This window comes from Ptychodera flava, chromosome 4, assembly GCF_041260155.1.
Source record: "Ptychodera flava strain L36383 chromosome 4, AS_Pfla_20210202, whole genome shotgun sequence".
In the NCBI taxonomy this organism is placed as follows: Eukaryota; Metazoa; Hemichordata; class Enteropneusta; family Ptychoderidae; genus Ptychodera; species Ptychodera flava.
In genome coordinates, this window is record NC_091931.1 from 10,287,886 (window position 1) to 10,305,666 (window position 17,781).

Below are 17,781 nucleotides of genomic sequence, written 5' to 3' on the forward strand. Positions count from 1 at the left end.
CCGCTTGTTTTCGTGAATACGTGACCTTGATGTGACCGAGCACCAGAGATACCAGTCCGCTGATAGGCCTACGTACCGATCTTGACGCACGCATTTCTTGTTTCTTGAATTGCTCTCTTAAAGAATGATCTTTTTTTTGCAGTATTTCTGGTAATTTGGTGACACAAGCAATATCTAAAAGTCTTGAGGAGAAGGTATTCCCCAAATAAAATAACTTATAGGGCCTACAGTAGCTTTTTACTTTTGTAATTTTTTCATTGTGTTTTGTTCAGTTTTTCAACAGCAGGGCCTTGTGCCGGCCCTACTTCCACTACTTGTCAAACAGACCTGTGTGTGACCCACAGGATAAGCAATGACCATTTTCTGGGGGACAACAATTTAATTTCACATCCACAATGCACCGGTGCAATAGGGAATTAAAAAAATGGGATTTCGACATGCCTCAGGGAAGAGCAAAAATAAAGTTTAGCTAATACAAAAAAGGAAAACGTCAAAATAGGCCTACAAACAAATATAAAAATATAATGTTTCGTACATGGATGTCTGTCAATATTGTAATTAAAATTCAAAATTAAAAAAAAAAGACAGACAGTAAAACTGATAAGGATAACTGAATCACAGAGAAAGAGAAGAAAAAAGCATCTATGAGAAAAACCATGGAGATCACTGTTGTTTATTTTTTCAATTCAAATCTTTGGAAGCTAAGAAGTAAAAAGAGTTTGTTAAATATTTTGATATTCAATAATATACTGTCAAAACACATGAATTTTAAAAAATGCAAATCGTATAAAACCAACATTCAAAAGATGCAACAGTTTTGATCCGGAAAATTAACATCCCATGAAATATGTAAGCTTACTACAGAGGCCTGTGAATAATCAGAATAGATCACCATTGACTCTGACGAAACGAACCCAATTAGTCATATCAATGGCGTAACAAATCATGTCCTAATAAGAGTGAAAGAGGAGTTTCTGAAAGCATGCATAGTGAGGGTAACTCGATTTCCAGGGACTGGCATGTCAAAGTTACCGTCCCGGGCAGATTAATTTGCGAAGTGGCGCAGAATTGCTGGTCATAATATAGGCCTACGCGCTTCCAAAGTGTAAGGATTTAACTTTTGATCAAACTTTTCTCATTGAAACGTTCAACCATTCAAGGCTTATCAAATTAGAATAACAATCAGGGGCCACTGTGAACAGTTTGGTACCAAATAAAAGATTTTACCTAACATTTAGGCCTACGGACATTTAAATTCAAAATCGCCACCATTAATGTGACATCAATTCTTTGGGAATAAACGAAAGTTTCGAGTTTCTATAAATGTAAGACGGTAATTTTTTCTTACTTCAAGCTTGAGCTTTAAAATGAGCCCCAACAAATGGGAGATCAGAAACGAATTGTAAAATTTTGAAAGTCCGAATATCTCACGTTCACCGAGCAGCATTCCACCTCAGAGTCTGAACAATACACATTTCACGGCAGTAAGCTTATCTTGCTTCAAAGTTGTACTTTACACTTTTTGAGTGCAAAGACATGTTTTCCTGACATGGCTCACAAAAGTTTACTTTTCCAGAATTAAGACTAAAGACAATAAGGCAGCAGTTTTGCTTGCAAAACCACCGGTGTGCCTTTCAATTATTTCCAAACTCTTTCAGATTATGAAGTTCTGAATATTTATCATGTGTCAGTCCAATACGAGTAGATACATTTGGATATTTTATTGCCTCAGAAAGAACTCAATTAACCAAGTGACAACTCAAAGGGGCCACTGATAACCATGATGAAATCTTTTTCAGTGAAATTTTTGTTTAAGACCTTCAGGAGACGGTTGCACTCCTTTTATAATCATAATACCTAGATAGCTAATGCTTTGTATTTTTGTGTAGTTCCTAGTGCCGATTCCTTGTAAAGCAAATGGTGACAAAATGAACGCTACTGGTGTGCCCACACCAGTGTTTTGTCTTGCCTATTACATTCTAAATTGTGTTGGGTAGGAGGGGTCTTTACCAGACCTCTGAAATTCTGCAGTTTTTCAAGCCCCTGGCCCTAAATTATTGTGCGAAAAATTTATAGCCCCTGGACAATCTGATTGCCGTATTTGCAACGATCTTACCCGCTACTTGCTGCGGATCCGTAGCACTACCACTCCCTTTGCTTGTTGTGTTGGGGGAGTAACACAACCCACAAAGGGAGTGGTAGAGATACGGATCCGCAGCAAACCCACCACTAGATTTTAGAGGTCGTTTTCTGGTTTATTTAGCTCCCATACGATAGGCGTGTCTTTTTGTCGAAAATCCTAGATAAGTGGCGTTTTGAAATTTTGCAGAACGAGTTTGGGTACTCATCCTTTCCTGCGAGTGTCACAACCATCAATCTGCGGTGGCGTACAGATTCGACACTCAACGATGTGTGCACTGTTATGACGTGAGAGGGCGTCATACACAACATCAAACGGAGGACCACGGAGGACACTTTTAGGGACTGGTCAGTTTCTTCGTTGGGGGGGGGGGGCGGTGGATTCATACGGTGTCCCTATTTTTCACTTTGGAGACGAGGATAAACATGTTTTTGAAATGTTCAATATGGGCAGTATGCTTTTTAATTACAATACGGGTTGATACTTGCCTAAAATACATCGCATGGCCACGAATTTTATTATTCACTTGCTTTTTTTGACACACCAGTCTCTTAGGAAGATATCGACCCGCCAGATACACAAACATGATTCTGACATTGAACCGACAATTATTTGTCTCTGTATACTAAACAAAGGTTGCAATTTTCACTATACTGTTTAATTTTTGGTTCAAACTTTAGTCTACCGGAAGGCAATCTGAGTGTAACTTTTATTTTTTTTATGTATTTTTTATATTTTTTGTATTAGGCCTATACCTTTCCTAGTGACTCAAGGGTAAGTATTCAGAGAGAATGGTGGCGTGCTTACTCCTCATGACAAAGGCGGAGTATGCTTTATTTCATATGTGGAATTGTATTAGAAACTATTTTACCATTTATTGACTATACTTTGTAAACTATCAAACAAACAAATTCTGTTCTTCATCCGCAAACATGAACACAGCTACAACTCTCTATTGGTTCTTTATTGTATAAGGAAATAAAAATGATCACGCGTATCGCATAAACAAACTAACAAACAAGGAGCCGGAGTTCCCTGTGTTTCGATCGCAAAACATTAATTACAATTCACGGTTCCGTGTGTTTCGATATATAGCGGGCGCGTCGTGGCATGCATACTTTTCTATGCATACCACACGGCGGCTGCCATGTATCGAAACACTCGGAACTGTGTTACAATTTGTTTACATGTTGAACCGTACCTGACCAAGATAGGAAGGTTTAAAGGGGTAAAATTTCGCAAATTGACATGCCGGCTTAGTTGGGTGGATACTTCGTCTTTGCACCTTCAAACTGTTAATTTGAAACAATGTGAGTTCGCGCTCACACTCAGTTCCCCCGACGCGGTCCGGCATTTTTGCTCTGCCGTCATTATACTATGGAAGACTAAAACTGCCGACATGCGTTTGCCTTTTCACAAATAAATGTACAGGTATGTTTCCCACTTGTAAATACACGCCAGATTTTGTGCGCGCCGGGCACGTCGCGGTCCCAGGGGTAAAATGAAAGCTGTGGCGACATGGCTCAAATTACATGTATGCTTATACAACCTGCGAGGGCGCCATACAATACGGCCAGGTCTGCGGCCGATGTGGTGTGGTACCAATGGGATACTTTCAAGATCAATATTGACCTACGAAATTGTTGGCAAAAATATACCAGATAATATCAAATCAGCCTAAATTTGGAATTTCGTTGACTTCTTCTATCGTTCAGCAACTGTGATAATAAACCTCATTGGCAAATTCCTATCGACAGCCACCTGAGCAGGCGAATCTTCGAGCAAAACATCATGTTTGTAAATAGAAAATGGAAAATCTTTTCGATATACTGATAAAATTCATTCTGGACAACACAAATTAATTCCAACATATGAAATTAATTTTAACAGATTAAATTAGTTACAAGAAAATAGTAAAAATTAATTCTATGCTACGTAATATTAATTCCAGCGTGTCAGATTAATTTAAAATGTTTTCTAACCAAGTCAAGGAATATAGAAAATTAACTGCCAGTACTAGTTAAATTAATTCGATACGATATAAAATTAATTTTGACACATTAAAATTATTATACATCACATAATTTTGACCAGAACGGACCTCCATAAAGCAGTCTCCAACGACGTCTCAAACTTCTTATTCGAGTTCTCTCAAAGTCACAACTGCAAATAACTCATCGAACTATCTCTACACTAGAGACGAAGGTTTAAATTAGAGGTTATAAACGGCAAGCGAGGGTATTTGGTTGCGGATATAAGACCTCTGGGCTGAAATTAGCATATTTGGCGGGAAATAATCACCTCGCTTCGCTCGGTGATTATTTCACCCAAATATGCTAATTTTCACCCCAGAGGTCCTTATATCTGCAACCAAATACCGAGCGCACCGTTTATAACCTCATTATATATGTTGAAGTTAAAAACAAGTGGACAATTTCGTTATTTTAGGGCCGAAGTTGGCACAACAGTTCAGGAGCGCCAAGCGTCATACAAACACTAAAAAAGAACGTTTCAGAACGCGCGCGCGTGCACCGTTGCAGTCATAAACTACGGTTACGCAACGCATCGATATCGCGATTAGACATCGAACTTGAAGAATTTTTTCTTTAAAAAAAAACGCTCATAAAACTTTAAAAAATTGTGGTGTTGTTACACAGACTCCGCTGCTTACAGAAACTCTTCATATTTTGGTTCGTCAAGCTGCACTAGCCTAAAATTTAACGATCAAAAACAATCTGAAGCCATAGACTTGTTCGCATGTTACGCGGCGCGCAGGTCTTCTTGTAGAGAATATAAACCCCGGCTCCAGCCAATCAGATTGCCGGATTCCAGCCGAGCATATTATAATATCGTAAATTTACCAACAAATTCTGCCTGCTATTTAAGTTGGGAGGATACTTCGTTCTCAGACAAAAGTGGATTTTAGCCGAAAACCTGTGGGTTCGCACTCACAGTTTATTCCCCCGACGCAACCGGCATTTTTACAAGGCCGTGAAACAGCAAAGAAGGATAAATGATATATTTCCGTAACTTCTTTTCGACTAGATATCGGGGGTAATGTTTCTCGTTTACGGAGATATTGCCATTTCTGTGTTCTCGTCGAATCTACCTGAAGCACAGCGGTCATTCTGTCAGAAAGAAGACGGACGCTTAACTATTCATGACCTATGAGGGCGCCATCACTATTCAAAGCTTCCGCGCAGGGCCACTGTGCATTCCACTGTGTCCTCAGACTTTCGGAGATTATGTGAAATATAGTGATTCCAGCAGGTTATAACGTGTTGATGATTCTTTTCGCGAGTGAGATGATCACACATTGATCAGAACCACGCTGTCTTCGCATCTGATCTTACGTTGCATTTGCGCTTGCCTAGAGTGAACGCTACCGGCAGCACGGCTGCGGTCACAAATAATGGTGAGGAGGAGTGCTGGAGAAATCGCGATCGAAATCTGTTTTCAGATCCCCTCATACTACCCTTAAAAAATTCGAATTCCCCGTCTATATTATCGAAATTTTTCAAGTCCCCCTTCAAAAACTATCATATAGCTGCATAGCTATTAAGAATGTACGTGCAGAACATGTATTGCGCAGTTCTGCTCGCAGATGTTCGACACAACCCTTTTTCACGCACACATAAATATTTTGTATTGGTTATAGAAATGTGGTCAGCAGTCTGTAGAGCCACATTCCTAAGCCAAGCATTTTTAAATGTATCGGTGGACATTTTGGATTTATCAGTCTAAATAACACATTTCCTTCATTTTAATTAGAATATTTACTGTTCAAAATTTTACTTTTGTGTCATTTTACGATGAGAATGTGAATATTTCATTCACGGCATGAACTCGAAATGAATGCATTTATACATTGATATCAGTAAGTGACAAAAGTGACTCTAAATCAGACGTTGTTGGTGACCCCATCTTTTTTCTTTAATATTTGATTATTCTAATATACCCGCATTCAAAATTCCTTAATGCAAAAGTACAACAATAGCAAACAATATATTACAAACATCATATTTTGATATTTTTCTCTTGTTGTACATCTTATCATGTTGAAATAACCATTATTTAGCCTATGAATACAATATACATATGTGATATGTACACAAATATTGGTGTCGGTTGTATTTTATATACATTAAAATTTCAATATTACATACGACTGCTGCATATTAATATTCAGACCGAGTGAATAATTTTAAAGCATTAATTTTGCAACATGCAAGTAAGAAAAAATGTTTTTTAAAAATGATGACACAAAAATGATGTTGATACATCACGGTGTTCGAGAAAAAAATCAAGTTGAACATACCTTCTGATCATTCACATCTTTTTTGCACTCTATTGATAACGTATTCACTGTAAAATGTCAAATACAGGCAGCAATGTAGAAATAATAGTAAACTGTACCATGACATTCACGGAGATGCACTCGTTTTGTGTTCCGTAGTCAACACTATTTTGTGCACGGTGATACACATATTGCCCCGTAGGCCATTGTTCATTGATAACTGTTAACTTAAAGTCTTCTGGCTCTCCGTGTGTTGCTCTCTGGCCTGATTTCGTGTTTCTCTGCCATGAACGTTATATGACCCAAACTCTTGTCGGATACTCAAAGGCTGGAGTCAACCATTTGATGACAGAAAATAAGGAAGAATACTATATAAGAGCATGTAACATGCTCGGCACCAGAATGCACAACTTGAAAGATACCCATATGTGTTAGACTATATATCTGCTCACTATGAATTTCTCTATTTATTGGATGGTTAGTCTTTAAGGTAGTTCGCGCCTAGAAAGTGAAAGACTTAAACTTTTGTTCAAACTTTTCTTGAGGAATCTTTCAACCATTCTCTTTCAAAATCAAGAACAAAAATTAGGGGTCATCCTGCAAATTTTGGTACTAGGAAACAAATAACTCCATATTTACCGACATTCAAAATTCAAAATGGCCGCCTTTCCTGTGTTAATCCTATGGAGAAAAATAAAATTTTCAAATTTTCGAATTTCGAAAAACTAAGCCGGTTAAAAATTTCTTTCACCAAGAGCTTTAAAATGAACCCCCGCAAGTAGATCAGAAAAGAATTGTAAAAGTTTGAGAGTCCGAATATCTGTCCCCGAGGCGCATTGTACCTTAAAGCACAGGCGGCCCAGACACTATTAATAAGCTTATTATTGAGTTTTTCTCACTTTTTTCTCTATCAGTTCCTCTCCTTTTCTTCATCACAGTCCCTCTATGGATAGAGGGACTGCGTCTATATGCTCTGACTGATCAGAGTGAATAAAATAAATGGTTTATATAACCTAACCAAGCCTCTTTTGACTCTTTATTCATTTTACACCCATTACAAGGACGCTTATCTCTCATATACACATCTTGTAATTAATTAGTTAACATAACTAATTATATTAATCCGTTGACTTAATCAAGGGTTGATCAACATTGGAAAGATAGAGATGTAAATGAAAAAGGAGTTTCAGTAACCTTTCCTATCTTTCGCGATGTTGACTAACCTATAAATCCCTGATAAGTCCACAAATTAGTATAATTAGTTGTGTTGACTAAATAATTACAAGATGTGTGTATATGAGAGATAAACGTCCTTGTAATGGGGTGTAAAATAAATAAAGAGTCGAGAGGCTAGGTTAGGCTATAAAGTCATTTATTTTTATTTACTACGATCAGTCAGAGCATGAAGAAAAGGAGAGGAAACTGATAGAGAAAACAGTGAGAAAAACTTAATAATAAGCTTATTAATAGTGTCTGGGCCGCATGTGCTTAAAGATGATATGATATCCGAAAATGTTTTGCTACTAAATTATATACGCCTATGGCTTGTAATCGAATATCCCAAGTACATAGTTGTGTTGCATTTAATAAAGTCGTGACCCAAGCACGACCACTAGTACTATTTCACTATCCAAACACATCTCAGTTTATCTGTCAAAGTTTGGACTGATCACCACACATAGGCCTAAGGGCTTTCGAGCTTCAAGTATCGGAGTTTATGTATTTACTTGTTTTAGTTTTTATCTTTTATTCATTCATACATTCTATAATGATTTAATCACTGTTTTGTTCGTATATGTATTTCTATTTATTTATTTTGTTTTGTTTTGCTTATTCTATTAACGATCATTCTGAAGTTTTTTGAAATCCATTTTATCTACCTGAGTAAGCCGACTCGAACACACTAGGAATTGTAGGTAATGCGTGATAAGAACTCTGCCATGGAAATTGCTAGAGGACGTCACAAAATCGCCATAGAACGATAGAACGCTACCAAGCTACTATACTTTTCTTACTAGCATTCGTTCTTCGTTACACTTGAAAAGCTACTAAAGCTTTTGACTTTCTTTTATGACCTGTTGAGGCTGTTCCATCATTTTTGTGAAAAAAACAGCAACATGGGTAACCAAATATCATCTCAAAGGCGTGGAAGTGCTCCGAAAACGGTCGACAATAGGTGAGTTTACGTGATTCCTATCCATATTACAGCGGTATGACGATAGTTGGCTTGAAAACTTACATTCTCTTTAAATGTTTACGAATTCGGTTCTTATATATCTATGCAAGCCCTAAATGTATTGCAATTTAAAATTAAAGTCAACAAACAACAGACGAACGCAATTTCAATCAAGTGATTCGGCATCATGTTTTTGTTTCTATTTGTGTACGCGTTAGTCTAACATCTTCTAGAAAATTTGTCACATTGTGAGCTTTTCAACTTCTCCTGGATCAAGTGGTTTTGATTTATGTATATGTAGGCCAAGTCTTAGTAAAAATTATCAGATCGTGGGCGTCAAACATTCCTGGGTCAAGCGAAAAAGAAAAGCTAATTTACTAGACACGACAACAAAGACATGAACAGCAGACGGGTTAGAGTCTTCCAAATATTAGAGCAGTTACCGTGTGCGGCCACTCCTTGTCTGTGCTAGAGCTGCTGAACATAGTCACAAGTATTCAGTGCTCTGTCATCGTATCAATGTAAATTCTATTTAGGATGTTTATTTTATCATTCTACACAGTGGAAAGAAAGAAAGGACAGTAGAGTCTAGGAACAGGAAGAAATGGTGGATCTTTAGGAAAAATAAAGTTCAACCAGAAATTCACGGTAACATGTACGGCAACCGTTGACAACATCGGAGAAATCCAAGAAGAAGCAGTAACTGCGATGAAGGAAAGGCTTTTCACAAGTGATCGTCAAACAGAAGAGAAAGAAATGAAGGGAAGCGAGAGTGGAGAAGTCCGTCATGAACTTGAGAAAGTTGAAACTGAGACACAGAAGCTAGTGACTGACAACCCCGAACTCATTGACGGGCGAGATGAGAGAAGGAAACTCAGCTGTAAGGATGGTGATTCTACGGACAAAGCATTGAAGAACATCCGTCTCCGGAAACGCGGTGACGAAAGAAGAGAACGTCGAGCCGCTAGAAGGTCCAGACCAGAAAAACAGGAAACAGGTATAGAGGGAGCACAGGTCGACAAGGTAGACGATGATGTCATCGATCGCACAATGGCGGCAAGGAGAGAGAAAATTGCTGAAAGTAGAAAACGCATGGAAGAGAAAAGAAGAGCAAGAGCTGCCAACCGACATGAACTTACTTACGAAGAGAGTTTTGCTAAACTCAGAGCCTTGGCAAAGATGCAGTAAGAGAGGACAATAAGGAGTACTTTATCCTTATCTCAAAGAAACCTGCGATCTGGTCTTCGTCACTTTCTCCACTACCACTTCTTGCCATGGATTGTCTCTATGGAATCTGTGCTTGTAGCAGGTGCATCGCTTTTGTGTATAAGCCAAAGTGAAAAAAAATGTGTATTTCCGGTAACATACCTCCCAAAATTAGACTACGTTGGTCGGAGGAATTTTTCTATGTTTGTCTTTGGCTAAGACACGTGAACTACATTAAAATTTACAGAACTTGCTCGAACTTTGTTGAAAATGCGAAAACAATTAGTGGGGTCGGAGGGTTTTTGTTGGGTAGGTCGGATTACCGGACACATAGGCAATCTCTTTCTTTTATTTGGCATTAGATAAAAGATCAAAGATGCATGAAAAAAAATTATCAACAGATAAGATAGTGCAGGTTCAGTATTAAAAATGAAAATGGAGAAAAGGCATAGAAATACGAGAAAAATGTAGTATTTTTTCAAGATAAAATTAGAACATATTGTATTGTATAATTGTTTAAAAACTAAATTTCTTTCAGAGAAACATTAATAATTTTAGTGGCACATATAATAAAATCCTTATTGACAACGCAACTATAATATGTGTGTTTATATGTCGAATATTAATTACAGTGAATCGCATTAACACATTTTCCGATGAGGAGTGAAAATTTAACACATCTCATGCATATTGAAATTAGATTAGTGTTTTGCAGTGTAATATTCTGTATGAATTCATGGGGAAAATTTGACACAAAAAATGCTGGTATAAATGTCCGATTGGGATACAGTACACGGACCTTTTGGTAAAATAGAATGCGCCTTGGGGATAGATAGACATTGGGAGGTTCACACTTTGACACTATATTTCGTCTACCTCTTGAGGGGGGTGCTCATTGTGAAGCCTATGGAGTAAATAATATCTCACCGGCTTACTTTTGTGAAAATCGAAAACTTAATTCCCACATAGGATGGCGGCCATTTTGAATTTCAAGTGTCAGTAAATATTTGGTATTTTCTTCCTGTAGTACAAAACTTTGCACGATAACCCCTGATTTTTATTCTGGATTTCTAAAGGGTATAGTTGAAAGTTATGGCAACAAAACAAAATTTTCAGTCTGTCAATTAATTAAGCTCCACTGCCGGACTAGAATGGGACGACATCAAATGTCAATCGTCCATTTTCAGTGTGAATTCTGTACAGCTGCTAAAAATAGATATAACACAGTTGTTTTCTTCACAACAAAAATGTCTACATTAATATGTGATTCCATCTCTATAACAACAACACGCAGATAGCAGTTTTAAATGTGTTATAGTGCTAAAGTTTACTATCTTAGGCGAGTCAAACTGCAGACGAGACTTCATCCTATGACGTGTTCAGCCCACATTGTGTAAACTCATCGCGCCATGTATCTCTTGCTTGAAATGACATTTACTGTTCCCAAAACAATAAACACTACATTTCCTGAACTTTTCCTTTGTAGAGGAAAGGACGTTTACTAGTGGTCATCATTTTCGCACAGATAATAAAAAACTTTGCGATATAAGAGAGGAGCGAATTAGGACTTCTTAACTAAACATTAAATTGATATCAAATAACTTAATTTATTTCGGCATTGATAATTAGAATAACCATGACTATATGCAACAAGTGTCGCTGTTTTAGAATAATTTATCATGGCCGTCGACGTCATAAATGTCACCAGAAAAAAAAGAACGAACATTTGACTGAGAATTTTGACTCCCACATTTTTTCAGAGCAAATGTATTGACATTACCTACCTGGCTGGTCGTGTCTAGTTGTGAATTTTTTTTACGAAATTGTATTATTTATGAGTGACTCATACTCCCTCCCTGCATGGGACTGTATAGGCTTACCTTTAATCGGTTCCCTTCGGTTTCCCATCGATGATTATTGATCATTGTTATTTCTTGTCATAATAGCAATCATGATAAACTGATATAACTTTCGCAAACTAAAGACACCTGCATTGCTGTTGTGCGCTCTCTCTCTCTCTCTCTCTCTCTCTCTCTCTCTCTCTCTCTCTCTCTCTCTCTCTCTCTCTCTCTCTCTCTCTCTCGTATCAATCAACTGCTGATCTTATGATGGCATTTCCAGCAGTTATCTACAGAGGCAGGAGATATGTGCGCAGTAGTGGTCCGTTCGCTCTCAATTAAATCTTTATTTTCCTGTTCCTCTTTTCATAAACTTCTGTCCCTTCCGAACATTTCAACAATTTTTGTGAAGGTTAAGCACTTAAGCCATACATTCTCAATTATATTGTACGAAAGCATACTCGTCGGAAATCAGTAATATCATAGCTTTACACATTGTTCGCGTGTCGAACTCAAGAGGGCGATCACTCAACAACCGACGCTAAGAGCGTCCACATTAAAGTGGTGCGCAGTCTGGTGACGTCATACAGTTATTCTTTCTGGAAATAGAACACGCAATATCAAAGCTACTCACTTGTTCGAACAACTTGCGGAGCGTCAATATTGCAGAAAATCTTCGAAAACTGAGCGATTAATCTGGTTTTTTCAATAGTAAACACACAAAAATGGGTAACAGAGTTTCCAGAGACTGGAATGTCTTTGAGGAAATTGTCTTGCAAAGGTGAGTTAGAGTGTTTTGGGCAATACAAAACGTGACTGTTGAGAAGCTGTAGTCTAACTGCCTGAGTAGCAATATGCACAGCTGAAACGTTGATTTATATGTGACAACAGAACGACACAAAGTGGTATTTGCTGGTTCATACAGTTTTAATGTTTTCCTTATGCAGTATTCCATGCTTTAGATATGATCAACAGCTTTGTTGCAAACCCCTGTTATGCATGCAAAGCTAGCTTGCATACGGTTATTGTTATCTAGCGTTTACATCTCTCCGACCCGTACTCCAAAACCGAATTCACGATCAGGATGAAACGGTACAAGTTTCAAGGGCCAGGAATGGTAACTTTTGATGATTGTTATATTACTTTTATTTTGAATATCAATAACAACTTCTTACTCTACTCCCTAAAGAATGTTGAAACACACAATATTTAGCTTGTCAACGTAGCGTTTATATGTGTAAAATGCATTGTTATTGTTTACATTTGAATTCTATAGCTTGTCCGGACCAGAAGTCACTTTTCAACAATAACAATGCAGTTTACACACGTAAGACTTAGTTTACTGGCTGAGTTGACAAGCTGGATACTGAATATATCGACATGCTTTAGAAAGTTGAACACGGAGTTATGGACAATCAAAACAAAAATGGTGAAAAAATTATCAAACGTTAGCACTACTAAGCTTAGTCCTTTGATCAGCCTAAAACTTAAATTTGGTCGTTAAATATATAATATAGATTATTACATTATGACGTGTAATCATTCGTTATAGGTGAACTTCCTCGTTGCCTTGCCCTTCAAGGGTTACTCTTTAAAGCTATCGCATGAGATAAAATGACCTCCATGTGAAGAACAAATGTGCAATGCATATCCCTGCATACTATTTTAACCGGCACTGTAAAATTTACTCATGGTTATCGCAGCGTGTACCAAATCAAAAGTTACTTGGTCGGTAGAAGGGTAACAATAGTATTACTGTCCGGGTCATCGACTGAGGTCACTTGTTTGATCACATATTTTTTTATAAATTTGTCTTGTTTGTATAGAGACGAAGAAGAGAAGTATGCGACATTGCTACAGCAGTGGGAAGCCCTGCAAGGTCATCTAACTGCAATGGAGGAGGAGATAGAGAAAAAGAGCAAGAAGAAGAGGTTGTTTTTTCGAAAGAGAGCGAAGAAAGAAATACAACGCAAGAAGGAATTCCTTGACGCCGTCTGGGACATCAGAGACGCACTGGTCAGCGAGATGAAGAAAAACCGCTTGGTGGCGTATGACAGACAGCAAAACCTGCAGAAGAAGGAGAATATAGAACGCGAAATAAAGATCATAGCAGATCTACAAGAAAGCCAGAAGAAGAAATTTGAGAAAATTGAAAAGAGAGAAGCGGCTGAGAAATGCAAAGAATGGGTTAAGGAAAGAAAAGCTTGCCAAGACGAGAATGAGGTCATCGAACGTGAGATGGCCGAACGAAGGGAGAAGATCACGGAGATTAGGATGCGAAGTGCAAAGAAAAGGGAAGAGAGAGCTGCCCTCCAAAAGGATAGATCATATGGAGATAGCTTTGCCAAGCTCAAAGCCTTGGCCAAAATTGAGTAAGAGGCAAAGTTTACATGCCGTCACTGTCGTCCATGCACAGTCGGCCCGACTTGACCATCATTAGAACTTGAATGCGATTCAAGATAAAGAAGTGGACCTAGTTAGGTCACATTGTTCGTGGGAACGTTTTGTATTAAGGTTGCTGTGCGTTGAAGACGCTGAACGTAGTTCAAGAGTCTCTTCATCGTTATGATGAACTCATAACAAATGGGACAAATTATGACAACATTCAGCGGCTGTATTGATATCCGAAGGATTTGAAACCAGTCTAACTTTAATCCGACCCCCTGAAAAAAAAAATAACGCAGTGAATGCTGATAACTAGAATTTAAAATGCTAGAAATTTTCCATTGTATTGATTATAGTCATAGACACACTTTTGATTTATAAATAGTTCAAATTTTGATGTATTTGTTGATCACAAACATTTTTAAGTAAAAATTATATTCTGCACTTCTTGTTCTCTCTTTAACGTTAATAAAGGATAACACAAAATGAATATCGGCTTGTGTTACACTCTTTGGAAAACTTCTTTGTGTAGATCAGACTTGAAATTGCCTTGCCATGATTAATAGGGCCATAATCATATTCATGATCAAAAAATATTAGGTATAACGTCTGAAATCTCAGGTTTTCTCTCTCACGAAATGACGTGCCCGCTCCGTTCGAAGGGGCGCCATCAACGATAAGCAGGTCTTTCACCACAATACAAGGTTTTCCTTGACATTAAATCCTCTGTTAACTTTTTCCCCACTGTGGTCGGCCAAAACCCAATGTTATCAACGGTGATTGTGAAACTGTTTACAGGGAAAGGGATGACTTGGTTAAGTAAATGTACAGTCCTCTCCCGTTTAGTGGAAATTGTTAAAATTGTCAGCAGTGTTGAGTCATAAGCTTAGCCGTGATGCATGGAGGCCAAATTGAATAGTTGAATATCAGGAAGCTATTCCGGGTTACAAATGTTGATATTGGTATCCGCATTGTCAGTTTGGCTTGATTACACGATTCCAACTTTTTGGTTTTGAGGCGTTGAGGCGTTTACTACCCCTTCTCTGAAAAAACACCATCGGAGTGCATGTATATCTTATCCCAGATTTTACTATCGATTATCAGTGCGTCATGGTAATGAAACTTCTTGCTGAAAAAAGTGAAAATATCAAAAATGACAACGCATTTTCTTTTCGTGTATAGAAATTTTTATACAATGTGGGTTCCATTATATGAAGATAATGTACGTTTATTTCTATATGTACAAGGTCCGGGCTGATCGATCCGCTCATAGTTCACAAATTACGTGCATTTGCTTTCATACACGTGAATAAAAGCGCTATCGTTTTCAAGTTATATCACCTTGCTTACATGAATATGGAGTTGAATTTAAACATCAAAGGCTGTATTTGACTCGATTGCAATATTGACACGTGCATAGGCTTATTAGATCACCTAAAGGAGCCTTCAGTAGTTACAGGGGGATGGGCCGGGGGATTTGGGGGCGGGTCACTTTAGAAAACTTGTCCAAGAGGAAGGGTCACTTTTTATAGACCTATGTTTGGGGGTCACTTTTAACAGAAGAAGATCTTACGGCCAAACCTTTGACTGCCCATTTGATATTTCTTGAATAGGAAATGCCAACGAAATACATCGATTCTTTTAAATATATACACATTATCGACGAGCTTCTTGCCACCTTATACTTGCGCAAAATATGATGACCCTCCCGAAAACGCATGTACCACAATGACATTTTTTTCTCTTGGATAATTATATATAATCCCATGGTATTTTTCTCTGTTTGACGTCATCGTATACGAGTGTTTTTCGCGGAGCCGTACAACTTCGAGCCGAAGGCGAGAAGTTGTGCGGCTCCGAGAAAAACACGAGTATACGATGACGTCAAACAGAGAAAAATTCCATGGGATTATATATTTATCACATGAACAGTCTTCTTATTTTTCTTTGATGTGGATGGATCAAAATTATTGTAACAAATTGCATGATTTTTATCGCGATTTTATGTTTTATTTACGCGGATTACTTATATTTAATGAGTAAAGCGGTCCGTCACCCAGGAGATGTGCAAATGTTTACAGGTATTCTTCCATTCATAAATCCCATTAAGCTAAAACTTTGATACATGGAATGGTATCTCCACCAATCAGACATACGGATTCGGTCACGTGCGCGTGTCAATCATTGTCTTGCGCTGGAGCGATGCCAAGGCAAGTCTGCCATCGGCGGACATAGCTTTCACCGCGATGGCGACGGATAACGATAGTATTTTGAGTTATTTAGAATATTTAGAATTATATTTATAAAGCGAATGCAACGGCACGATCGAAACAGTAGTTATCATTCTTACAGATGCTGTGGCTTTTAAAATATCACAAGTTTACGGCCTTGGCGAGCCTGAAAGTTTCAGATCGATGACACACTCAGTGTACGCTTGTAGTTGTAGTACAGTGGGCACTGCCGTCACCGGTCTCCGCCGCGCCGGTGGCCATCTCAGTCGTCAATGTTTTCGTCATACGGACTTTGATGTTTGCTGTGACACATATATCGCCCGTAGGTATACTTCCCAATTTTGTCACTAGACGGGAACTCTGTTCTGTTGTGAGTGTTGTCCGAGTCCACTTTCGAAATGCATCGGATTCTACAGCGCTGCACTGCAGAGTTTACGCTACAGTTTGACAGCTTAGGCTTGATTCCGATCGAGAAACAACGGAATAGTATTTGTGTGATGAAGGAAATTTATCGTTGATCGTCGATATTTGTGCCTTCTATGTCGCTTTCCCGAAGTTTATACAGTATTCATTTATTAAGTTGAACTTTCGTTGAGGTGTATCTTTCGGGTTTATCGCCAATCGGGATCGCCAGGTACGACGTCGCTTGGCGATCGCCAGGTACGACGATATCCACATTGAGCCTTGCGACTGGAGCCGTCATGACGTTACCCCGGGGACGTTACTGAGCCAAACGATCGACGGTATCCTCATTCGATTCTTGGGAATAGTAAAGCTCTAGCGACTCGAAATTTCGTTGGGCATGCCTTCTATCAACTTTTTGTCAAAATGCCATGAGAGCACGGCATCGATCACGACAAATCGGTCTGTGTCGCGACGTGCATGTACGAACGGTACCATTGCAGGAAAAAAGTTCCGGTTGATGACGTACAACAGGGGTAATATGGATTTCTTATCTGTGCTGGTGTACGTCACACAGGTGGAGATACGGGCCAGTTCATGTGATAACTCCAGTTTACTACTCTAAGAGCCTGGAATATAAATCAGCCTAACAAAAATTACACCTTTACAACTACTTCTTGTAAATCAATACCTTAAACATTGTGCAAGGATTTCTACTTCAATTTACACTGTGACACCCAGTTTCACTTTCAAGCATCTTCATCAGCCAAAATCTTGTGATTTTCAAAAGATGGAATTTAATCTCTTTTGCATCAATAGCATAAATGGAGGATTCAATTATATTACATGAGTAGGTTTTTTATCAGTTTTATCTATGAATAAATTAACTAAACACAAATTTCACATTGAGAACAAAGGATTAAAATCACACAGTCAATGTCAACATGCACTACCGGTAATGTGATAACCATGGATTGGGGACTGCCCCTTGAAATTCAATTCTAACCATATTATAATTTATTTCTGAGACTGAGGTTCATCTGTATATCATTGGATTCACTGCACGCACTAGACTTGTACATGTCTGTCTTGTAATATTGCCTTCC

At 38.3% G+C, this 17,781-nt stretch overlaps 1 protein-coding gene across 1 annotated transcript; it reads left to right on the forward strand.

Annotated features, from left to right (window-relative positions):
- The first annotated feature begins 12,382 nt into the window (after nt 1-12,382).
- On the forward strand, nt 12,383-14,033 carry LOC139130596 (coiled-coil domain-containing protein 34-like). Its single transcript, XM_070696345.1, has 2 exons — nt 12,383-12,438; nt 13,484-14,033. Exons 1-2 carry the CDS (start codon nt 12,383-12,385, stop codon nt 14,031-14,033), a joined length of 606 nt encoding a protein of 201 aa, XP_070552446.1.
- Nucleotides 14,034-17,781: the final 3,748 nt, after the last annotated feature.

Coding starts and splice junctions, on each gene's coding strand:
- LOC139130596 (XM_070696345.1), top strand. CDS start 12,383: ATGGGTAACAGAGTTTCCAGAGACTGGAATGTCTTTGAGGAAATTGTC. Junction 12,439..13,483: donor GAGGAAATTGTCTTGCAAAG/GTGAGTTAGAGT, acceptor TTGTTTGTATAG/AGACGAAGAAGAGAAGTATG.